This window comes from Anser anser (assembly GCF_964211835.1).
Source record: "Anser anser genome assembly, chromosome: 3".
In the NCBI taxonomy this organism is placed as follows: Eukaryota; Metazoa; Chordata; class Aves; order Anseriformes; family Anatidae; genus Anser; species Anser anser.
The window spans coordinates 81,136,522-81,162,387 of NC_139722.1; the positions used below are offsets into that span (position 1 = coordinate 81,136,522).

At 36.5% G+C, this 25,866-nt stretch overlaps 1 protein-coding gene across 3 annotated transcripts in view; it reads right to left on the minus strand.

Annotated features, from left to right (window-relative positions):
• Nucleotides 1-25,866, minus strand: part of LYST (lysosomal trafficking regulator) — an 85,056-nt gene that overhangs the window by 39,636 nt on the left and 19,554 nt on the right. For all 3 annotated transcript variants that reach the window (XM_083830070.1, XM_083830068.1, XM_083830069.1), the window contains exons 4-19: nucleotides 24,707-24,797; nucleotides 20,076-22,158; nucleotides 17,477-18,503; nucleotides 15,747-15,908; nucleotides 14,928-15,084; nucleotides 13,480-13,706; nucleotides 12,068-12,134; nucleotides 11,107-11,216; nucleotides 9,676-10,099; nucleotides 8,393-8,537; nucleotides 7,464-7,637; nucleotides 6,729-6,889; nucleotides 5,121-5,311; nucleotides 3,425-3,670; nucleotides 1,664-1,837; nucleotides 572-721 (exon numbers count right to left, since the gene is read on the minus strand). In XM_083830070.1, coding sequence (XP_083686196.1) covers nucleotides 572-721; nucleotides 1,664-1,837; nucleotides 3,425-3,670; nucleotides 5,121-5,311; nucleotides 6,729-6,889; nucleotides 7,464-7,637; nucleotides 8,393-8,537; nucleotides 9,676-10,099; nucleotides 11,107-11,216; nucleotides 12,068-12,134; nucleotides 13,480-13,706; nucleotides 14,928-15,084; nucleotides 15,747-15,908; nucleotides 17,477-18,503; nucleotides 20,076-22,158; nucleotides 24,707-24,797 — 5,589 coding nt within the window. The remainder of the gene's footprint in view (nucleotides 1-571; nucleotides 722-1,663; nucleotides 1,838-3,424; nucleotides 3,671-5,120; nucleotides 5,312-6,728; nucleotides 6,890-7,463; nucleotides 7,638-8,392; nucleotides 8,538-9,675; nucleotides 10,100-11,106; nucleotides 11,217-12,067; nucleotides 12,135-13,479; nucleotides 13,707-14,927; nucleotides 15,085-15,746; nucleotides 15,909-17,476; nucleotides 18,504-20,075; nucleotides 22,159-24,706; nucleotides 24,798-25,866) is intronic.

Genomic DNA, 25,866 nt, shown 5'->3' on the forward strand with positions numbered 1-25,866 from the left:
TAAGGAACATTGTCAAATTAACTTAGTTTTGCAGCTGTGAAAAAGATTAAATGATTGCAAACAGTCAGGTCAGAAGCAGAAACCATCAGAAAAGTTATGCTCATTACAAATTAAGAGTTTGCAATTAATCACATTCTAGTGATTAAAGCTACAAAAGAAGATACATCTTAAAATAAAGGATACACAAAATGTGTTTTAGGTAACATCAGATGGTTATTTTCAAGTTCGTTTGTTTTTTTAATTCCAGGGGGAAGCAGAAGGTTTTCCTCAGTCATACCAAATTTCTCTTGGAAACTTGTTGGAATGGATGAAAAACAATCCATTCAACTAACAAGTAATTTACATACACTACATCTGTAGATTTTAATACACTAAGGCAGCCTGCAACATTGATACTGGGTTGATACTGGGAGCTAGAAGCTACTACCAGCTATTTAAAGAAAAATAAGGACCATTAATTTTTAGATGTCAGTAACTACTAAAGTTTCCTAACCGGAGAGATTCATTTCAGAGGTCATAACACTTGTTAAATTTGGCTTTCAGACAATCTTTCCAAAAAGAAAGTAGTTACCTTTGCTTTAGACCATATCTTCCAGTCAAGCAGTAGCTTTTCTAACAATTGAACATCTTGGATAACTGCTGTAGAATCTGTGTCAAGCATGAATTGCCCATTCTCATTTATATACAGAATCTCACCACTGCAGCATCCTTCAAGGAGAGTCTTAAAGAAGCAGAGAAGGGAATTTAGAATAACCACAAAACAGAACAGTTGTCCTATCAGATTTATCAAAAACCTTTAAAGACACATCAACCTCGTGGCAGGGAAGGCACAAATCTACCTGGCCAACTTGCAAAATAATTTGAGTTTAGTAACCTCACTGGATGCGTTTTAGATTGTCATAACACGAGTACACAATTTTTGAAAAAAGTCAGGTGTTTTGAGTACAAAATAGACATTTTTGAAAGACACTTTTGATCGCCTTGATCAGGACTTTTCAAGTGAAGCTTCATGACTTGAAAATTACAGTCACACCTAAGCTCTTAAATTGCAGTAAGCTCAGCCTGTATTTTATTCAAAGAATTTTGTCTTCCAAGAGATACCAGTCCGAGACTGACTGTTCTTCTCCCCATATATACATCAAAATACTTCTACTAGGTGTTCTCATGATCACTGTACAACTAGATTTCTCATTAAAAGCAAACTTCTCAAAGAGTTATTGCCAAGATGCTTCAGATAACCAGCAGTTCATTTATTTAAAGATGCACTAGCACACTTCTTGCCACTTATCCATCTTACAGCATGATGGTACAAATAGAACAAGGTTCATTCACTGCACAGAAGTTTCTCTACCTGGCAACTATATCTAAAAACAAAAATAGAATCCAACTTGCTGTTAATTGCTTAGGAGTTAAAGTTTACTTGCAAGTCTTTGCCCTCAGAGCATTTTTCCAATCCCCTTTGAAATCAGGATCTTTCAACATTTCCTTTTTCTCTGCTCACCCACCAGTAGTTTCTAGTTCAAGACAAAACAATCCTGGACTGAACTGGCTCCAAATCACTGTTCTACTTTCGCAAAGACAGTTTCTGATGTAGAACTAAAGTCATGGAGAAGTTTTAAATTTGTGCTAGCTTTAACAGCATCAGGTTTAAAGAATGCTCTACCTTCAGCATGCAAAATCCAACAATGCATTTTGGTTTGATCAACACTCGATGAATCATGGAATAACCATTACAATTTTTCATCTCCTGTATTCTCTGTTGATTGTATTTTGTTAAAGACAGTATAAGTTGCAGTGCTAAAGCTTGAGTGTCTTCACAGCTGCTGATCTCTACAACCTGAAAAAGCAAGTTTAACAGAACACTTTATGTGAGAAACATTTAGAAAAAAAAGCCTTAGAAATGATTTGTGGTAGTCTTAAACCATAACTTCTGGATTAAAGACTGTCAGATGACATACATAACCATTTTTGAATATGTATGCATATTCAGTGAGGAAGCTGCAGGCCCTGCCATGAGGCCTCCCCTCAGCCTCCTCTGCTCTGGGCTGAACAAACCAAGGGACCTCAGCTGCTCCTCATAAATCTTGCCCTCTAGACCTTTCACCATCATCATAGCCCTCCTCTGGATGCTCTCATAGTTCTGCCTTTTATTTTTCAATTTGCTTAAACTTTTAATTTAAGGTTCCTGGTGGCATAGACTACTCCAGCATGTGATTGGAAGTGTCTAGATACAAGTTTTATTTAGTCCATAAAAAGACAATTTGATAGATGAAGACAGACCATCCTCCACTGTTCACCTCTAAGAATTCTTGCAGCCCAAGAAGAATTTTTTTAAAAACTGAAAATGTAGAAGGAAATCTCACATGAACATAATTTCAATTCCTACAGGTGTTCTTGCTGCATAGCAGTTCATGCTGCTGCACTTAGTTATACAAATGTATGCTAGCATTTCCAATCATTTCTAGATTGGAAATAGCATTTCCCATCTATTGTTTGCTTTACTAATGCAAATAAGGGTCTATAGCAGGATCTGCAGCATGTACTTGGCACAAACATGTATTACATAGTACCACAAATTTGAGGATTTTCTCCTCAGATTTCACTATGTTAAAATTTAGCAGGCAGTATCTCCATAACTAGAAGTCTCAACACCTGTCTCTAGTTTAACATGCACTGGTTAATCTCCATATGTACTTTTGAGAAAACTGTTTCCACAGTGGCATACAAAACACATTTTAGGTCTGCATTAGTATCCTGAGGGAACTAACACTTCAGAGACTCCTAGCATGGATATTTGGCTTTCCACATACAGGCCCTAGTAAAGCAGTAATTAAGTTAAGCTTCATAGCCTTAGTATTTTGGAAATTAAGATTTCTTGGACAGGTTAAGCCGTGAACATGGCTAACAGCTAAAATACTTCCTTTCAAAAAAAGCTCTCAACTTATTAGATAAAAGGTCTGCACACTATGTAGTTATACACATCTTCACACTTGCATTATGAATATCCCGTGTTTCATGTGTTAGAGATGCAATACATTTAAGGACCTTTAAAAATATTAATCAATACTCAGACTTTAAAATTAGAAACCAAAAAAATATGGCCAGCTCTACAATACTCCTAAAAGTAAGTTATTTTGACATTTAGAAGCCCCATCTGTAAATCAGAACACATCTTGTACATACCAGCTGTTTTATAAAAAGCATTATATAATTCAATTAAGCTTCCTGTTTAAGACAACCTTATGATGCACTCTTAGAACAGATTCCTTCCACAAATTTCCTTTAAAACGAAAAAATTATCACATGCAGACTTGTAATTAACATGAATTAGGTGGCTGAAATATGTTACTTGCTACCCAAGATCAAAGGAAAACTTTATACAGGAAAACATATGCATGCATTCCCCCTCCTCCAGCTCCCTTACCCTAGCAAAGAGGAAAACAAATGCACCAGTTCCTCCAATTTCATGTAGTATACCCTGGAGAGTTTTATATTCGACAGGCTGAAGTGTTTTCAGGTGATGAGAATCCAATACATTGCTCTGAACTTCTTTTAAACTGAAGGGTCTCTGAGAAGGAACAGTCTTCACTTGACCTTTCAGTCTAATAACAGGTTCATATATGGTATACTGACCAGGACAGCACGTGGTATAAACAACAGCAAGACTTTCCTGAAATAATAGAGGTTTATTAGCCAAAAATGTAAGATATTTGAACCGATTTAATTAAAAGAACATACAGACACCTAACAGCAAGTAGCAGCAACTTAAGCAATTCATTTCTGCTTTACCATTAGTATGCACTAAGTTTTGTACAAACACTCATGTACTAAAATGCAACAGAACTCCTAAATTTTAGGAAATCTTTGTGATAGTGTTTTCTTAACTTCCTTGGCTGTAACTAAAAAACATACACCAAGGATCAGCTTTCTGTTATCACCTGAAAAACAACCACAACTATTTTGCAAAAAATGTGACAAATTTGAATGAAAATAAACATACCAAAATATTAGAAAGGGAAACAAATTTGCCTAAAAGTGGAAGAATGACCAAGTCCAAAATAGAAAGTAACTGCTATTTTTCAAAATATCTCCAAAACATTTAGTTTTAAGTCAGTTCTTCAATCAGTTTTACCATTAGTAAAAGGGTGTCAATAGAAGATTTATACATAATTTATACATAAGGCTACAGAAGTTGTTTTTACTGATGAAGAGACTAGACCAAAAAAATCAAAGCTCCTATCAGAAGTAACCAACTCATTTTCACAGAAAATGAAAATTGACTGTGTCTATTTATTTCAAATAGAGGCTAAAATAGAGTAATTACATTTAAGGCATTTGTTCTATGCAAAAGTACAGGGATGAATTTTTCACTTGAACATATAGCTTTACTCTGGTTACTCAGTGTAGTACCAGTTAGTTTACCAATTGGTACTTATGTTTACATGGACTACATCCAGAAAGATCCTTTGCCTAAAGCTACAGAGTTGCTGTAGAACTATATCAGAAAATTCCCTCTAGTGGGAACAATTCATACAACAGGAGTTACCTGCATGAAGACAATTTTCCAAATGTAATAGAATTCTCCAAATGTAATATAAATAAAATTTTTATTTTTTTTCTAACATAACTAATATTTACAACCGCATGCATCAGGGAAGACAAAAAAAACTAAGATCTGCTAGCTGGAAGATGACCATTCAGTCAGGCTTTCAGCTCTCAACACCACAGAAGGATTGGGATGAAGTTTTTTGCTTCCTGTTAAAGCCATACATCCTATCTTCCCTGTTTTAATGCTAAAAAGTTAAGCTAAGCTGTTCTTCGCTACCTCTATGCTAATGAGCTGAACAGCTACCCATTAATCCTAGGACAGGTACTTAAAACACCTCTAGAGGTGCCTGCTTCTCAGACAAACAAAATATATATCAAGATGAACTCTACACAGGGTATACAGTGCAACTCCCACTGAAATAAGTGGGAAGACCCCTGCAGTAATGTTAATGAGAACTGAATCTGCTCCTGCCAGCTTTTAGGAAGTAAAACATTTTAGGAGGCAGCAGAAAGTTTCCCAGGTTTTTAATCAGTTCTAGGAGATTAGGAACCATTTTTAAGTAGAACCTTACAATTAAAGGTCCAACATCCACTTCCTTTTTTGCCATGAAGAGCTCCTTAATTTGTTCACATTGTAGAATATCTTTACTTATGTACTTAGAGCATTCAGTCAACGTTTTGCCATATTTACAAGGCATTACAGACGTGAAGTCTGGTCCACACGTGTATAAGTAAAATGCTTCCTCTGGTCCAATCTTTGCACCTAAAACACAAAAAGGACATTAACTTCTAAGTATATATTAAAGCAAAGTTTATACCTTGACTAGTAGGCTTAAGAAGAAAGGCTCTCTTTGCAGGACCTGCTGATCAGAAACAACCAGTGAAGTCCAGCACTAACTACTGTAAACCAGTGACTTCTGCCACATCATAGGCCTGATTATTCAGTTCTGTTGTCTTAATTTAATACAGACAGTTTTCCTGATTTGTTCTCAGTTGCCTTTGGCACTGAATTAATCAATTACACTGCTTTTTTTTAACTGAAGAGTCATCTATCCAAGCCTACTCAGTTCTCAAAGAATAGCACGATTGCAGATAGTAAGAACATGCTACAACACCATGGAGAGTTGATTAGAGTGACTCAAGGATCCAATAATAATAGTTCATTACAACCAACAGGTAGAAAAAAGTATAGAAAATAAAAAGGTCAAATGACATTGTCTAGAAAGTGAAGGAAGGGTATCCCTCAAGTCACCTGTTTGTGAGAACGCATCTTCAAATGAAGCATCTCTTATCAGTTGCTTAAGACTGCAGAAGGACTGAAGTCTATGATGTTTGGGTACATGACAGCTGGATTGCTGTATATCCATTGTTCTCTGGATACACCAATTATACTGGCTGTAGCCAACTCAGACCATAGAGATTCACCAGGTGGAGCTTACATTTAGAACAAGCATCTCACTGCCTGCCCAAATATGCCGTCTCTACACAGACAGCACATAAGACACACCACGCACCCCAGCAGACTGATTTCAAGTGTACTGTAGTTCTCGCTAGACCACTACACATGAAGAAATGCCAGAATTATAATCAGCAGAATTCAAGTCTTTGGGGCTAACCAAACACACAGAAGTCCCGAACAAAACCTTCTGAAGGGGAAGAGAATTATATTTCCAAGAAAACCCTAGAGTAACTTCAGCAGTTTCAGAAATAAGCATGTTTAACATAAGGCATTTAGTGGTTTGGATTTATTTTTCTTAAATATGCTTCAAGTAATTTGAAATTAGTAATTTAGAAGCAGGTATATGAAATCTGTTTTCCAGTTGGCAGAGACTGAGTGCTTTAAGAAAAAGCAGAGCAAATATTCCCATCTCTTCCCCCTCTCTCCCTCCCCCCCCCAGTGTATTATTTAAAGAAATTTTTAAGATCACTGAAGTAACTGGAATTGCCAGCTACAGATCAAAAAAAGACAGACAGACAATAGTGGGAGAAGCAGAAGGACACATTAGGAAGTACTCAATACTGAAATGTTTGCTTACTTCCTCCCTAATACATTGCAGTTGTAAATAATGTATTGTTGCTTTTACTGTAATAAGTGGCATTGTTAAGAAACAAGGTTAGGTCTTTGATCAGGAAGGAGGAAATAAAGACTTATGCAAGAAAAACAAAGCATACAAAAGTACCATTAAAGAGAAGCAGATTTCCAAGATCCCATCTGCCTGACAATCGAAGCAATTCTTCCTGAGATGATGTACAGTGGCCAATCATACAAAATGTTTTATTACTGTCGGATGACAAGCTTGATTTCCTTGGTAGTGCATAATCTAAGTTGATCTCACATTTCCTAAAAATAAAGTGTAAGCGATCAAAATTGCTACCTCAAGTAGTCAGCTTAGACTTAAAATAAATTTTAATATTTAGTAGATGAGAAGCCATGTAGTTATTGACATTAAATTACTGAAGTCATCTTCAACTTCTAGGCACCTTGAAACTCAGTTATATAATGGCATATATATTTAAATACTGCACAGGACAGAAGAAAAGAGAGTTAACAGCTAGTTTTGCCATAAAGTTCCTCCTCCCCTCTTACCTCAGTGAAGAAGCAACCGTACACAAGCTATACACACACACCTGAACGGTTATAGCCAACTTTCAAAATAGCAGTTTTTCAAGAATTTCTACTACTCCTAGAAAAAAAATGCTTTTTAAAAATCTATTCCTGGAATAGTGAATTCCTGGAAGTGAAAGACAACCCTGTCCTACACTCCCATTTTCCCCCTCCCCCCCCCCACACAAAAAAAACCCACTACTTCTCAACCATAACTTCAGCCTGCACTGAAGTAGCACAGATGCTTTCTTATCAAATAATTGATATGTTTTTAAGAAAAAGACGTAGATGTAACTAGTGTACATTTTACCTCTGACCAGAAACCCACAACAACAGCTTTCCATGGATATTTTTCTTGCCTTCTGGCAGCTGTAAATATGTTATTGCCAAATGTTGCCACCTGCCCACAAGGAAAACATTCTCTGGAGATTCAGCCTGTGCCAGAAGACCTGCTTTCATCTCATCATTTGGATCCATGCACATACTATGAGAACAGAAAATGGAAAACAAGTGTTTTCAAGTTTGCATTTTCAGCCCCAAATATGCATTTTATCAGTCACTTTGTGGTTTCATTTCTCATCTTTCACATATAACTTTTTAGATCACAGAATTATTTATTTAGAATGCTCAGCATAATCTATGCAAATATATTGTTTCACCTTAGTTATTTAACTTGCTTGCATGAATCTACTTGCATTTTAGATTAGGATAATATCTGTATTTTACAAAGAAGTTCAGTTCACTAAAAAATGCAAATTCTTTGAACCCTATGAAATAAAGTGCGCTAAAATTCAGGCTTTAGTTATGTTTTAAGGATCTAGGAAGTGAAATAATGCTAAGATGTGTTCAGAAGATTAAGATGAGGATTATCATAGCTATTAAGAATTTTCACACCTGAGGTATGAAAATCTACAGCTACAAAAGCTTTTGCCTATATTCATGCATTTACTGTGTCACTTTATTAATACCTGGTCACCTTGCATTACACTCTTTATGGCTAATCTTGCAACTAACTTAGGGCAAGTATCTGTATCTATCTATATGAAACATGCAAGACCTGAGATGTAATAGTCCTGTAGATTTGTATACAATATACTTCACTTGATGTTTCCAGCATGTACAATTGCTCTACTGTAAAAATTAGTTTTCTATTCTACAGCAGCATTCTCTGTAAGCTGCTACTAGAAGTTAGATAGGACAACATGTTTACAAGGCGACTTTTGGACTAATACACCATACCGAAATATGAAAGCTCCAGTGTTCAAGTCTGCCCAGATTTGTATCATCAATGCTTTGGAACCCAATGAAATTATATGAATGCAGCCATCTTCAACAAGTTTGTCTCCCATGCTTAGGTATTCCATTCCTATAGACTTGGTTTCTTCTAGAAATATAAGCATGTTTATAAACAATTACAACACAATTCATTTTTTAGCAAGCTAAAATGTGCATTTTTCTTCAGAGACTTAGGTCTTTTGTGTATTGAAACAGAGGTTAACATTAAGCACTTGGTATGTTTTTGTTTGGAATCAGATAAACCCACTAAACATGTATACATTCTAATTCAATAATAGTTTTAACATGCCATTTCCTGTGTTGACCTAGCAGTCTCAGTGCACCAAGTCTTTAGACTTGGTTCTTTACAAATCATACTACCCTTTAAACATGATTTTGCATCTGGTATTTTTGTTTGGCTTTGTGAAGCCAAAGTAGAGGCCTTTTAACAAAAGCAGTTCTAGTAAGTTCCAAGATTCAGCCCCCCAACAGTTTTTTTCAACTGCATTGAATAAAAGCACAGTAGACAGCATCCCAAGTGTTGTGACTGGGAAGCATTTTAAATACCTCAAGGAATTTTTCCTCTTATAAACTATAATCCAAGAGATCCAGCTCAAAACAGTTTGGGAGCTAGCAAGTCTTAAAAAAAATTATAGAGAAGTGTTTTTACAGCTACTGGTATTTATAACAGCACACAGGGAAATTTAGAGGATTTACACTGAGTCAGCCTCAGGCTCTTGATGGATTTGAAACACCTTTTAAGTAACAGTTCCAGTATTTAAATCCTAAATCAAAAAGATTTAGTAGCTCTCTATTAAAGAGAAAGAACACAAAAGCCACAACACAAAAGCCATTTGCTTCATCAACATGAGACCAATTAAATATGACAGTCTTCTCCCGTGATCTTTCAGCTGCAGCATTGAATATTTCCTTCAACATAACACAAAGCAGAATAAAGACATTTTACTGAATTTAAAAATTCAATAAAAACACCACATTTTGAAGGAAGTAGACATAAATCTAACAAAGATAAAACACTTCTAGCTTAGTTAAGTAAAAATCTCTAGCTTAGTTCTTAAGTATATCTTGCAGTACACAAAGAACAATCAGAAAGGCTATTATCACTTCTGTTTAATATTCATCATAAGAAAAAAGTGCAACCCTTTGCATATGACATCAATTAGTAATAAAAAATAAAACAGAATCCCTTGGTGCTACCTACATAGAAACACGTACTATATCCTCACCTGTGCTATCAAAGCTGTTCTCTCTTACAGAGAAGAGTCTGCTTCTTTTCTTGATTTTCTTCCCCTTTTCTGTTGAATTTTCTGTTTCATGAACACACTCCAGATGAAACCACAATGAGACACTGAAGCCTTCAGACATGTGTGGCCAACAGTTCTGTCCAACTAAAGGCAAGTGAATTGGGGCTACATGCCAAGAAGAAAGCAGCTGGTGACTCAAATTTTCACCATCTGCCTCTTTCTTATTCTGTGAAAATTTTGCTCTTTTTACTAGTCCAACAGTTTTGCTGTTGAAAGTGCCAGCAGATTTTTGTGAAGAACTGCTACTCAAATTTGTGCCATACAGTAAAGGGAAAGCAAGGTATTGCAACGGGTTCACATAAATATTAGTTTCTATAATCTTCAATACACCCTTAAGCAGTATCTCCTAGAAGAAATAAACCAAACAAGTAAGTAAGAATCAAACTGTTTAATACCATGTACTCAAGCATCATCTCTTCACTACACAGAACCCCACTCTTCCTTTAAATTTGGATTCATGGTTTTCCCAACATAGGTGGACTTAGATATCCAAACTGAGACACAGTTACAACAGTAAGTAGCTAGATCAGACTGTGGCCCAACAGTTGTGGGGATTTAGTTACAGCAGATCAATCTTCAAGTTACAATGCCTAGGAATTAGCTGAACCACTGTAGGTGGCCATTGTGCGGTCTTACCTCACATTTCTGACATGCTAGAATAGAAGATTAATTTACACCTCAAAAAAAGACCACACCTTTTACTCCCTGTTTGAGGGAGTGTGAGTGCACACACAGGCCATCCCTTTGTTATTGCATAATCAAGCAGCAAAACTACCTGAGCCCTTAGGTCAATGTTTCCCTAGGTACATAGCTAATTATTGCAAGCTACCGTTGAAAGATTGACTTATTTCCCAGGTTGGTGATATTTTATGTTCCACAATAATGCTTAATTTCCTTCCGTGTGTTTTTCTGTACAGACTCCCACACAAACCAACTGTTAGTTATTTTAGCCCACACAAGGAGTAGATTCCAGTGTTAGACAAACCAACTTAAGTCAGTATTGAAAGTAATTCCTGCTGTTAAAGCAGCACCCATTCCTGAAATAGAAATGCTTTATAACTAAGGGAAAGACTTCACATTTTGCAGTATTACAATAATCTGTCATCTATAACCATGATGTCCATCTGCTTAAGACAAGTCCTGTTTTCTTGTGCTAAAGAAAGGAGTTTCTAGTATATTCAACAACAGGCTTCAAAATCCTCTCATTTCTCTCCAATTTCCCTATCATATTTTGAAAATAACTTATTTCAACAACGACCATCACTCTTAAAAAGTCCTTATTTCCCAAAATACTTAGGCACAAAAGGATCCTTTTTTCCTTCTCAATTTTGTAATGTGCTACTGAATACATACCGTACAAGGCGTCTTCTCCAAAAATATCCTTAGGAGAAGAGTGAGCTCTTCTGAACTTATTTGTGAGCTCATCAAAGAAACTAGCAGGTCTACCAGCACCACCTGACATGCTAAAAATAAAGAGAAAATATTCTTGAAGAGTAATTTTGAAAAACTTTATAAATTTATATTTGATACAACTATGATAAAAAATTAACTTGGAATTCAGTGTTTTGTGAAAAGATTTCGAACTCAGGAAGCAGCAATGATTACAAGATGAATTCTACAGTGACCTACCTACTTCCTGACACTACTAGCATTTAAAGATCCATTGAACAAATTTAGATCACTACGGCAAGTTGGGCGTCCAGGTTTGCAAAACAGTCTGAAAATCTAGGAAACCTATCGTCTAGATTGCAAAGGTTCTCCCCACAGAGCCAGGGATTAAGTCCTGGGATGGTTTACAGAATTTCCTGCTGTGGAACAACCTCATTCAGTGAGCTACCTTAGGACAAGCTTTTACTTTGCTTCCACTTTCTTGGATTAGCTAGAGTATTTTCTGACTAGATAAACACAATCAAGATAGTACTAAATGTTGGGTTATAAAGAAATTTGAAATAAAAGCTTATGTTGTGATGGAGTCAGATTTAATCAGTGAGCTAAGTGCTATTTTTCCCAAGTAGTGTTTGTTAACATTGTCATCCTAGGTTTGTGGTTTCAATTATTCTGTTCAGATCTGGCAGAACGTGCATAAATAACAGTTTCTACTAGCTCAGAAATAGCCCTGTATTTACACAAATTAGATATCCGTCACAAGTTAGAGACAGCTGCATCCATTCACACGTGCCAATGAATTCACTTTGTAATGTTTTTTTTTGAATGTGAATTCACAATGTTTTGCAACTCGGTTGACAGCTAAAAAATTGGAGCTATTTACATTAAGTTATAAAAAGTGTTCAAGTAACCTAGACTCTGTACTCACCATGAAAACTAGATTCTGTTTGTGTCAGTATGTTCATAAATCCTCCCAAGATGTGTTTAACAGCACCCTGTTCAAAAAAATACAGGGGAAAATGTCACATCTCAAGAATACGCACCAGCTCAAAGTAGTAACAAGTATTTTTTTTTCAAACAGTTCTTATGCACTGTTGATTTAAGTAAAAAATAATTCTAGTTGATTCACATTGTTTTTTTATTTGCTAATGAGCATGCTTTCATGATTACAGTTCAATTGCATCATATCAGAAAGACACTGAAATCCAGATGATTCGAGAAAGAATCCTTTACCACTATCCATTCAGCAACTGAGAACTACTCCCTTGTGTTCTCACCCAGAACAGAATTAAAAAATTTGACGGGTTGTGACAAAACACAACATGTTGGTATATAGAGATGCAATATTGAAAGCAAATTTAACCTTTCCCCAACCTTTTTGTGCAAGGCTATTTTAAAGAGTAATTAGAAAGTCAGTCATTTTCTTAAGAGCAACATCCTTCAGAAATGCAATCTTAAATAATGTTACCCAAAAGTCTCTTAAGTATATTCAAAGTTTCTAAACTGGTTAGTTCAGTAGATATATACTTGCTTTTCTAAAAACACACTGAAAGTAAAAAATATTAGTGTATTAAGTTGTTTCACATGCTGAAGTTCAGAGAAATATGTACTAGTGATTTAAAGCTAGTAATTCACACAATGACTTGAAGTACCAAAATAGAACATTTTCTTCCCACTTTAGCCTCTTCTCCTGCTTTCAGATTAACCTGTAAGCACTAACTTCACTTCATCAAATTATTATATAACACTAAGCTTAGATTACGTATATTTTTTATGCAAAATAAGTTTACTAAAGCTTAGTTATTTAAAAGCAAAACAACAAGCTAGCCCTCAGAAATTCAAAATTACCACAAAGACATCAACATGTGCTTAACTGATTTATATAAACTTACAAGGAGCAAGAGTGAAATATTTTTCAGGCATAGCATTGAAAGTTTCTAAAAGTACAGTACAAAATATACATGTATCAAACATGTATATACATATATACTTTATTTGCTTTTTTTGTTTTCTGTATTCAGTAGCTTGATGGTTTCTAAAACCACACGCAGAGCTTTCATTATTGAACAGTTTTGATGAAAAACAACTGTGAAACTCAAAAGCTCTGTAGGTCAGCTGTCTTTCAATACATTAGTTAAGTATAGTTTCTTGTAATTTTTAATGCAATGCAGCTTTATTGGCAATATCAGTCCTTTACATTGTTTCAGGTCTTACCAAATGCCATAACAACATGTAATAATATTTCTGAGTTCACCTTATTAGCTATACCATTACTATAGAACTGAATAAAGGAAAATATTACATTTCTGAAGTGTTGCATTTGTTTAATAACATTTTTACCTGTTCTATAAGTACAGTGGCATTCCTCTCCTTCTGGCTGACAATTTCCAGGCAGCTTTGGAATACATGAGCAAGCACATCTAAACTTGCATTACCAGCTGAGAGCAAGTTTAATTCTAACATGCAGATTTCAGGATATATTAATTCTCCTTGATTGATGTGTTCAGTTAGGTCATTAAAATAACCTGAAGGATCAGTACACCCTGGTTCTGCCTTCACATCTGCTCCTGAAAGAAGACAGTCTTACTGAAAATTACTCAGATAAATACATTTTGCAAGACTTAAGTAGCACATCCAAGGACATACTTTCTCTAATCTTCTCAAAGGTACAAAACAAAAATTGGTCACTAGCATATCAGCAGTTTTTCAGAAGTTAGTAGAGCCTTCTATTCTGCTTCACATTTTCATATTTTCCTGCCAATACATAAGGCAAAGATGCAGTTTCTCCCATTACATGTTCTTGAACTACATGCCTTCATTTCCTGGGAACTACACATGCACACAGCAATGATGAAATACGCCTCAAAATATGACAGTAAAACTCTGTGCATAAGAACCTCAGCACATGAGAACCTGAGCTTCTATAAAGAACTATGAGCTTGCCAAGAAAGGACATTAATTTAAATGATCCTTTTTTATGTTAAAAGATTGGGGGAGACAGTTGTTTAGTGATGTAACTCAGGAAGTATGCATGGCAGAATATCTCTACAACAATCAAGAACCAAACATTTAAGCCCCCCTCTTACAACTTGGTGAGACTTTAAAACATGTCACAAAACTGGTATGATTTGGTACAGACATATGCTACCTCAAAGTGTTTCACAGAAATATTTCAGTTTGAATTTTTAATTTAGAAATGCTTCTAAAATGCTGTATACACTTCTCTAGGTCACTACTGATAAAGCCTAGTCATACAGGTAAACAGTAATAGTGAAATGCAGTTCTATTAGCTGCCATTACAGTTCATGCTGACCTCATACCAAAATATAAGTATCTAGGTGTTCAGCACAAAAAAATGTGTTCAAAGTTACACAAAAAAGTAAAACGTGCATATCGATTGTTGAATGAAAACAGGTAAGACTAGACTATGCACTTTTTAGCAACTATGAAACTACATAAAATTTTGAACCTTGATTTATAAACTGCCTCCTGATAAGCATCTCTGGAGAAAACTGCTTCTAGATCACAAATACACTTCAGCAAAGACAACCCAACATGACTTCAGAGCAAGAAACACATAGACCAGGACAGAAACAGTTGTTTTAACACTCAGTGTAAAGACATATCTCTCCAAACGTAACTGGATCCTACCAGAACTAGAACACCTTAGCTATCTGTATCTGTAAAAGGCCTCCGATGCACACCCTATTTTTGTACATCTTAAAAAGACTAGCAAGCCTGGCTATGTTGTAAAGACTGCTTTGCATATTCACAAAGTTCAAATTTACCTTCATCCTTGGTTTCACTGTCATCAGGGTTACTTTCACTATCTGCTTCATACCCTTCCTCTTCAGCAAAAAGTTTAAGGCTACAGCACTGTGATTCTTCAGCTTCTTCAGAAATATCTCCAGGTTGTGACAAAGGCTCCTTTTCAGTGTAATGTGTCTGTTTAACACACCAAACAAATTTACCATCTTAGTTCAGAAAAGAAAGTAGCTTAGAACCTTCCAGAACCTTTCTTCATGCCGATCGGGAAAAGAAAAAAACAGATGACATACTTTCAAGAAACCTGAGATTCTTTCTAAGGATACTTCATTCTTACATAGAAAATGGATTCTGCAAAAATAATTTTTTATTGCTAGCTACCCAAAGTTTTGAGAAATGGGCAGTCAATGCATTAAGAAAAAATGTTGCTGCAAAAATCACCATAAGTTAAGATTTTGACATCCACTCTTCAGTGAAGGTATGTCTGCAGCCCCTGACAGGAGTGAACATCCACCTTCTGATGCTCTCCTCTGAGAGTTTTTCCATTCCCTGCTACAGAATGGAAGAGTGAGGAGAACTTTATGTGTTTCTATAAAGTATAATATAGCTTGCTCCTTTTTGGGGGACATGACTCATTTCAGAGCAGCTAATGTAAGGAGCATACGAATAACCATCATTCAACTTAAACACATTAGAATCAGAGATTTCATTTTCAACAACCACAACAACCAAACACTTAAACATTCTATCATTTAAAAACACAGACCTAAACAACATAAACAAGATCTGGCAAACCTTGCAGTATTTAGAATTAGACTATGTATTTAATCGGTGTTTCATACCTTTTCTATTTTTTCTTCAGAACGATCCAGATCAGCAGAAAAAGAGCCCAACGCAACACGGAGCAGTGAATCAAATAGAGGCTTTGCCAAGGCAGTTTCTAGCACTTTTGACTGAGCAAGCTGTTCTCTTATTTGGAGCAAGATATCATCCACACAAGCATTCTACAGTTTGGAAGAGACAAACATTTTGATTCACGTTATTCTGTTTCAGCTAACTAAAATAGTCCACTATTCCCATTTAAGAACTTCCTTCCACCTACACTGGTTAGATTTCCCAGCTAGAACTACCAGGCTTCACTGAGGTCTCCTGCGGTAACAAAGACTTGTCATGTTTGCCACGACAAAGATTTAGTAGTTTAAGCAATCTGCATATGGAAAAATCCAGGCAACTTGCTGTTTCCTAAAAAAGCGAAAGCACTATGGTTCAAAAATAAATGCCTCTAAAACAGTTTTAAGTGCAGAGTGCATATAGACCACACCACATTACTATTACTAGATAGGTTAACAAGATCAAGGGTGACAAGACCAACTTAAGGAAAACAACAAGTGGCCCAGAAAAAACACCTATTTCTAGTTCTCACCTGTACCTACTTCCTCCTGCTTTTACAGTGAACTGCCAAGTACAATTCAAGATGACCATCAAAATAAAGCACAGCAAAGGTGTCTTCCATGAATCAACAGCTTTTGGTGGTATGCTGAATTAATTCACCTCTAAAGCTTAAATAACTGTTTCTTCGGGTGTCTTAAGTATCTGTGCCCTCTAATACTCCTTTCCTCAAGCACCATGCTCTGCTCAGCATTTTCATCAAAAACATTACACGCAAGGTACTGCATACAATTCATGTCTTCCCTACGCAACAATCCTTCCATCTCACCTCTGTCACACATTATCCAGTGAAGACCCTTTCAGAAAAGAAGTCTCTCTCACCATTCTCACACATCAGCTTAGACAGCCGCCATAGAGCATGGACTAGACAAAAGAACTACACAGAAAAAAAAGTAGAAAGAGCAGGCCATACCCAACCAGAAAAAAAATTGCCAGCAATTTACAGTAGTCAACATCTACTATTGCATTTATGGGCCAAGGAAACCATCCCTTTCCTCCAGTCAGGACCATCTTAGGCTACAGAAGAAAAAAATCCATCTGCTAAGATCAATCTTCTCTCGGACTCAAGATGCATTAACCCAGAACAGAGCATATGATGTTCAGTTCAGCCCTTAGCCACACTAACCATGTTGGCTCAAACTGTAATAGACAAATGAAAAAAATGGAAATACAATTCAAGAAGCCACAAAGGTAAAAATATCCAGGCTGGATTATTCTGCCATTCTACAACATTCTCCCTCAGCCTCTGAGAAAGCAGAAACTGGCACGAACACGGATCCAACCCAAAAGAGCAGAAGACAAAGAGACGCAGGGTACAAATCAGTATTTTACTGGGTACAGAAAAAGGGAAACAAGTTGACACAAGGGGAGATGCCTTCCCAGAAACAGCAACTGCCAGTTTGTCCGTCTGCTTACTCCCACTCCTTCACGCCTGCTGACCACTACCACCAACTACAACGCCTACACTTAAACAGTACACTTGACACATGACACATATTATGGTACCAGAGTAAGAACAAACCTTCTTTAATCTCCAAAAGAAGAATTCTGACTGAATTATTGTTAAAGTAATACCATACGTAACAAATATGAGTAAGATAAACTAAGGGAAGTTACACAGTACCTGGTGAAAAACCTCCCCTTCCATCTTCTGCTGGATGGTGCTTGCACTGTGTAGACAAATTGTCAGCAGAGCTTCCAGAAGTCTGATACCCTGAAGTGCCCATTCAGTATCTTCTCTTACAGAAGTCTTAATCTCTTCAAGATTTGCAACTGATGTAACCGAAGCATGTTCCCTACTCACAGAGATGTCACAAGAGACACACTCAGGCATCAGCTGTTCTGCACCAGCAAGATGGTCAGCACTACTGAGCTCTGATTGTGTCATCTCCCTGCTCTTAGGGAACTGAACAGCGTCATCCTTGTTGAGACGGTCAGCACAAGGACTCCCATGTGAACTTTTGCTTTCACTCAGTACTTTCTCCTTTTTGTCTTGTTCCTTCTCATTTTTTGCAAGTTTCTGAATTATGAGGATGAGTAGTCTATGGCATGCTTCAAAGCCTCTAAGTCTATGGAACTGTCTCTGGAAAACTGAGCTATAGAAATAGATGCAACGACACACAGACCAGATATCTGCAGCCCGGTGAATGTGTTCCGGGGAGGGCAAAGTAAGGCTTTCCAGTGACAGAAACGGTAATTTGTGGCCCAACGGTTCACTGGCTGTACTATCATATCCTGATGTATCTTCAGAGTCATTAGCTGAATCCAGATCACCATCTGCTTCTTTACTTACACATAAAAAAGCAACACAGAGGAATAGGTTTATTGTGTTAACATGAATGTCTTGACTCTCAAACTTTTTCTTTTTGGGGTAAGCCTCTTTCAGGCCAGCATAAAACTTGCTCAGGCTTTGGGGCACTTCTGAAACAATGTGCTGGCTACAAAGAGCTGCAGGCAATTCAGGCATAGACGTCTGATGTTCACTGTTGAGGTCTTCTAGTTCTGGCATTGCTTGTTCTTTCTGCTGATCACCAAGACAGAGTATCAAAGTCTCTAACACTTTCAAAGAATAGCTTCTTAAAGTATCTAAGTAGTTTAACTCAGTCATTTGATTCACTCCATTACAACTCAGAAACAAGTTCCTAATTATCCTGTGAGAGAAAGCATAAGAGTTACCTCATAAAAGGAACATTTAACATTGTAAGACCTCATGAGCTATTCATAAGATGAGATACCCAAAAATAATCCTCTGGTCCACACTTAAGTAACACCAAGGACAGATGACATTTACAGTAATTGCTGTAAGTATCCCACCTCAGGAATGTGATGGGAAAATTCCATCTCTTTTTGGTAAGATACAATGTAGGAAATAACATTGGTTAACCACTAAAACACAGACCACAGATATACGATATTCAAAGCATTAAAAAAGGTGTTTAACTCTATAACATGCATTTTGGTGGTACTTCCACCTAACTTTTTATTAGCAACTGTAGCTAGTCAATATCCCCATGTCTTTCACATCTGTGACTTCACTAGAAAGTAGCGAATCTCTCAAACTTGAGATCTTAAATAGACATAGCTAGTAAAGTGTGTTAACAGTTGTAAAAACACTCGAATTGTATCTGAAATACATTTGAAGCACAGCTTTGTAGGACTGTTGTACCAGAAAGTTCAATATTAAAAAATTGGGGGGGAATTTCCAAGTATATTTTTCCATTCTTTCTACTCTCCACATATTACATTGAATTCAAACAGTTTGAAGTAAGGATCTAAGTTTCTTAATGTACTATGTTGGCTTGCAGACATCCACCTTCCCTACTCTCCATCTTCCTTTCTGAAGCATCAGCTTTCACTGTAACTGAGATAAGCACTCTAGAATGAAATAAGTCATGTACTGACTTGTATATATACAAGTTTTAGGCCAGTGGTAGATAAGATACCTTAAAGGTTTTTTGTTTGTTTTATAAATCTAAACTAATTCTCTTATCTCTTTGCCACAAAGGGCTTTTCACTACATGCTTCTTCAGAAATTGATAGTTGGACTGTTTAGATAAGGATAAATGTTAGAAATGTATTAGGCAAGCCTTCATGAACATTGGAATGCTAGTCTATTCTTCATAACCATCTCAGGTAACCCTATTAAATTCATTTCAGTTTATCAAGACTCCAACAGAAATGATCAGAAACTTTAATGGAAAAAAGGACACATTCCTATTAATAAACACAAATGGAAATTTATTCAACAGCTACTTGATTGACTCCACAATAAATAGGGAATTTATTTCATTTCTTAGAAGAATGTTATTCTCCTTTTAAACCATTTTAAATGATTAGTGTTCTGTAAACATTAGAAAAACGGAAACAGATCAGAAAATTTAGTGGTTTAATTAACACAGAAAAGTGACATGTTCAGCATTCCTGACTCACTTCAGCATGAGGAATTAAGAGGCAAAGAGTATGTCACAAAGACTGTTTCTACATGCTTTCATGCTTTGTTTTGACTTGTTAGAGGCCATGGCCCATCACTGCAGAACCCTCATTTGGTATGGCTTATGAATATAGGAGTAAATCTTGTTTTGATCTTGTGTCCCACCTCCCCCCAATATCCAAAGCAGACTACTGTCCAAAAAAGGTTTGTGTCCTACTCGGTGACAAATATATAAAACTTTGTACTACATAAATAGCATCTTTTCCCACTAATAAGCAGAAAATCAACCAACCTGGATTTAAGCAACGCAGGGAGTGTCTGCAAATAAATCTGGAGTACTTCATAAGGCAAGCACTGGCTATGGTAACTGCACGTGTGTTTATCAGCTGTAGTTATTCCCACTTGTTGAGCATGGCAAGCTAGCTCAACCCCTTTCTGAAGCACTGGATTATAAATAGAGTTATATAGTTTCCATTGGACCACTGCATTTCCCTTTTGGATTAAGTGGCAGATATGGCTTGCAATCTGCATGCCACGTAGTTTGTCTTCTTCAAAAACAACGTCCCGATAAGCCTCTAATGCAGCCCATCTCAGTAACATATCTTCAGATCCACTGCTAGGCAGAATTCCCTGAACTCTGCAAGAGGAACTAGATGCAAGACCGGCATCATTAGAGTTGCCTTGCAAGGCATCTTCCAACTGAGAAAGCTGATCACAATCAACAGTACATATATTGCATGATGCCTGTAAAATTTTTGGAGAAACTTCTGCTCCACCCAGCTGATCCAATATAAACTTGTTAAGGATGTTCAGTATGTGCTGTTGAAAGTTTTTTAATATTGGTAACTTGGAAGCATGAAGCAATGGGACAATCACAGATTTTGGGTCCATACAACAGCATATTCCTACATTATGTACACCCGAGAGAATCTGAACACAAGTACTGCTCAAAGAAACTTGCTGCAACAAGTGCAAACACTGGTGTGCACAAACAGCAATGCAACAGCATCTGTCAGGATAATGAACTTCTCCATCAGCTGCCTCGAAGGGATTTTTGGAAGCTTGGTTTTTAAAAGCAGACACAGAAAGCCCGGAGAGATCCCTGTGGTGATGCATGAAGTGAGAGTACTCACATCGTCTGTGCCGCTTTCTTGTACACATTGATTGATGGAGCTGCTCTGATTTCACTTTTTTGACAGTGCTGATTATTTTCAAGATGCTGTTGATAAGGGCTTTCAGATGCTCTGAGGCCTCCCCAGTTACTCCTTCATTCTTCATACACAGCCATTCCATTTGAAGTACTGTTATTTCAAACAGCTTAAATCCCTGATGCTGTATGAACTCATGAACCAGATCTATAGCTTGGCTAAAGTAGAATGGATTAGAGGCTGCACTCTGTAAGCAGCAGATCAAAATCTGCAAGACTCCTTCTATAACCTCAGGTAGAAGCAAAGCTCTGTGATGATATCTAGAAAATACAAAGTCATCCTGAACCGGCTGCTGTAGTGTTTTCTTGTACCCTGGAACGAAAGGATCAGGTTGCTTTTCTAAGCAAATTCTGATTTTTAATGCTGCTTTAAGTAAGTCTGTTAAATTTCTTCGTAAATTGTCAGGCATTGTTTCTGTATTGCTAATATCTAAAGACATAAGATGCAGTACAGTTCGAAAGAGCATCCTTTGGATCAAAGCCACAGGTTCTTCTGTCCACCCTGCAGAAACTACTTCATTTTCTGTGTTACTTACATTGCAACAGTCTCCAAATCCTGACAAGAATTCAGTTAATGTGGGCACCACACTAGCTGAAAGAGCAGAACTGTGATTCAAACTAATATCAAATTTGCACACCTTCTCCAACAGTGACAATAATACATGGCATAGGTCAAAAGGAGAGTTATCCGTGTTGCTCTCAACAATTCCTGCAGCTGGCTCATTCAAAATCTCTGGGTTGAGCTCATGTGCTGGAGTAATTTGGCTGGAGTCTTCTAGATTAGGGGCATCGAGATTAGAATTTGGTACCGTTTCAGCAGGTAAGTAGTCACTTCTACCTACAAGGTAGCTTTCCCTAACCGGATACGTTAAAAAAGGCTGCAGGAACTGGGAGCGTCTGTGTTTCATCATTACAGTAGTCTTGTCATCAGAATTGCCCTCTGAATCTGAAGTGGACAGCTGAGATCTTCTCGCATCTCGCACAGAGTAACGATGGGTGGTTTTGCGCACATGTCCACTTTTTCGAGATCGAGGATTTAGTTTTACAGAAGCCTGAAGAGACGAACGAGTGCTTCCATCTAATCCTAGTTTTTCCTGAGTAGATTTCACGGAACTTGAATTGTTCTCTTTGGTCAGGCATATGTCTACTGTAGAGGGTATATTAAAACCTATAGCAACAGAAAAACAAAGGAACATTAAAGAAACATTCAGGAAAATTATGTTAAAAACAAAAATAGGAAATACTTCAATACTTTTGCTTCAAAAATATGAAAGAAATTTGTATTTTAATAGACCATTTTTTTTGCCTATGTCTGACATCTACAGGCATGTACTAAGTCAGTAAACAACTGACATTTAGGAACAATACTGGCTTACTTTTAAAGCCTAGACAGCAGAGTTAATTTTTCAATTAGGGATAGACAAAAACGTGCTAGAGTTTCCCAGAACTTATTTGTAGGCACTGCTATTCCTTTCCCTTAAAATATAAGGTTTTATCAAGAACATGAAAGGACTGTTTGAGGAGCAAGGGGAAGAAAACGTAGTTTGAAAAAAAATTTTTGGCTGTTACAGATAAGATATAGAGAAACAAAACCATAATCCATTAGTTACACTCAGTTCAACTTCAGTTAACTTACACTAATACAGCAGTAATAAAATATTAATCAGCAAGATACCAACTCTGAGATCTCTTATTGCTTAGCTGTGGAAGCAGTTTTAGGCAGTAACACAAGTAATATTTACTGTGTGCATACCATTTTATGTGTTCTAAGTCTCACAATAATCATTCTGAAACAACCTCATCCCACAACAATGAAAAAAGCTTCTCTAAAGGGGAGAAAAAAGGTCTTCAATTTGATGACTTACTGTTGCTTTATGCATCTCAGCTGCTTTAGGAGCTGAGTGCCTTCACTCATAGCCCTCTTATAAGAACATATGAAAAACAGCTGAGAGTATTCGTGGTAATAGGGAAAAAATACCTACTTAGAAATATTGCATATCTTTAAGTATACAGGCCTCAATCACTTCAGCTTTAATTGTTCCAAACAAAAGCAACAGGCAAAAGTTGTAGACTTACTGCAATAATCAGGACAAGAAGATGGAAAGGAGTACTGATTAAGGTGTGGAATGTTCCCACAAAAGCCAAGTCAAGACTGAACACCTTTCAGCTACTCAGTATAAAATGGCAAATATAAAATTTAAGTCTGATTCAATTGGCAAGATGACTTTGAAGAATAAAATACAAGTTTTTCCAGTTCTCTTGTACTGGTAGATTCAGACCATAATTTGAAAAAGCAGGTGGAGAAGATTGGTTGTGCTCTTGGATAAAGTCCATTATCATTTCTGATTAATGTCACAATGGTATCTGGATGCCTTGGGCAATAGAATACCTAGCATAAAACAACTGCAAACATTCATCATCCAGTAAGTTCAGTATTTAAAAAAATGTGATAGTTAACAGTAACACCTCACCACCCCAAAAAAAAAAACAAAGCCCCAAAAGCCCACACTACAGATACAACCATTAAACTGAAAGAAAAGTGCTTCCATGTGCAAGAATGACTGTTCCTTGCTGCTTCACAGTCATAGTTCCTTAAGGATCATCTCTTTTGGAGGCAGGAAGTTAATTAAAAGTACTTTACAAAATAAAGAGTATTTTCTTTCACAGAAAGAAAAAAGTTACCTAATACAGATGGGTCAAGATATATTTTATTTCAGACCAAGGAAACCCAGCTCTTGGTGTACAACTGAATACAGCATCTTTACTGCATCAGTAATATAAGACAGAAGCTTGTAGTAGGAAAAATCGTGCATTATGCAAAGTGCAAAACCAATACATCTTATCCTATTAAAACACCAGCATTTTAAACTAAACTGGAAGAGTCAGTAAGCTATCATGAGACCAAGATGTTTCTTTAATTCAATCATGCTTCCAGGACCATGGAAGAAAGATGCAAGCAGGGTAGTTAATTACATGAAAGTAATATGAAGCTTGCATTTTAAATACCTTAAGTCTCCAAATATTAACAAAGCTTTAGATTCACAGGACTTGCAAATTGCAGAGAGCACTGGGAAAGCTTCAGGTGGGAATCCTGAGGAATCCTTTCAAACAAACCATTTTTTCATTTGTTTCATCATCTGTTTTATCCTCTAAGAAAGCAAACAAATGCAAAAGCCCCCCCAGAAAATGAAGTTGACAGTCATTTCCTGGTTCACTTCTTGTGAAGGCTTATCTTGTATCACCCCTTTAACTTCTTTATTTTTTATCGTACCTTTTAGTTCTTTAATTTGCTTTAAACTGATTCTTCAGCAGTTGAACTCCCGTGATTTAATTCCTGTTAGCACATCAGTTTTTCTGACACAGAACATCCAGCTAAGAAACGCAACCTGAGTCTGTTCATCATTATAGTATTTTTCTATTTTCAGAGCCTACCTCCTTACCATTTCATCGCACTTATACTCTGTCTGATATTAATTAGTCTTTAAGCCTATTCTCTTTTTCAATTTCAGTAAAGTCTTTCTTACCCTACCTCTGATCACTCTACAGTGCCAGCATGTATCACTTTAAGAACCAGTTTTTCCTCCTACCTCACCATGAAACATTTCCACCTCCATGAAAATATCACACTCTTTCAAATTCCTTTCCTCTGTAGTAATACACAAATACAATGCATCACTTTTTTCTAGGTCCTTAATACCATAACTCATAAAATTTACCTATTGCTTTTTCTTCTTGGACAGGGATTTTCCACACCAGCGGCAAAAGTGACAGAAGAAGAGTCAGAAGTTCTTCCCGACATGTCAGCTCCTATGTTAGAAACAAAACAAATAAGCTTTTGTACTTTTTTCCTGAATAATCTTCAGGTTTATTTTTAAAAGCTATAAACGTTCAGTTCCCTAAGCCCTTCTTCTGTTTTATGCAGTGGAAAAATTACCTAACCACCAAGAGTGCTACAATCATTACCTGCAGCCAATAAGAAAGCATCTAAGATATTTATTATGCTTCTGAAAAAAAATCAAACAGGAAAACCAGGAAAGAAAAGTCAAAAGCAAGTAACTAGTTGATTTAGTCAAAGTCAACATGAAGCTCGGGAAAAGTTCGAAGTTTCTGTAGTTACAGAAATACAAGTTAAGAGAACTATAAGTTAAGAGAACTTTATGTGATGCTTTCTACTTTATCCAGACCAACACATTTAAACCAATGAAAAACTTACACTTATCAAGTGATGTTTTTGACTCACAATGAAAAGGTAAAAATATAAGAAAGAAGATAGATGATTCTTAATTCAGAAAACAGATTACTTACTAAAATACCTCAAAATCCTACTTGGATTTTAAGACTTCAACTCTAAGAATTTTAATGCAGACAAACAGTAGAAGGTACAGAACTCTAACAATTAATTTCCTCATTGCTGTGCATCACTACCAGTGTGGTTTCAGTCCTAAAGATCAAGAAATCCCACCTTTTTCCTCTTCAAAAAAGTCTGACTTGACCATTTTGGTAGTTACCACAATTCAGGGATATGCAGTGAAAGGAACATCTTTACCCAAATGTTCAAGGTAGCAATGAAATTAAGATGTGTGAAGATAAACAACTTTGAGTAAGCTTGTTAACAAAGTGTTGTGACTTCTTACCAATCTGCTTTCAGTTGAAGCCTAGAATTTAAGAGTGACTTGAAATGTTCGTACACACCTTTATTTACACAGATTTTGGATTCAGAGTCCTTAGAAACACATTTGCAAATGTTAGAAGACAGGACAAAAGTAAAAAACCTGTTAACATGCTATCTACTTAAACATTTTAATAGATTAAGTATTCAGAGTACTTCTTGCTAAAGTTTTAAGCAATTACACAGCTAAGCTACTGAAGTCAATAG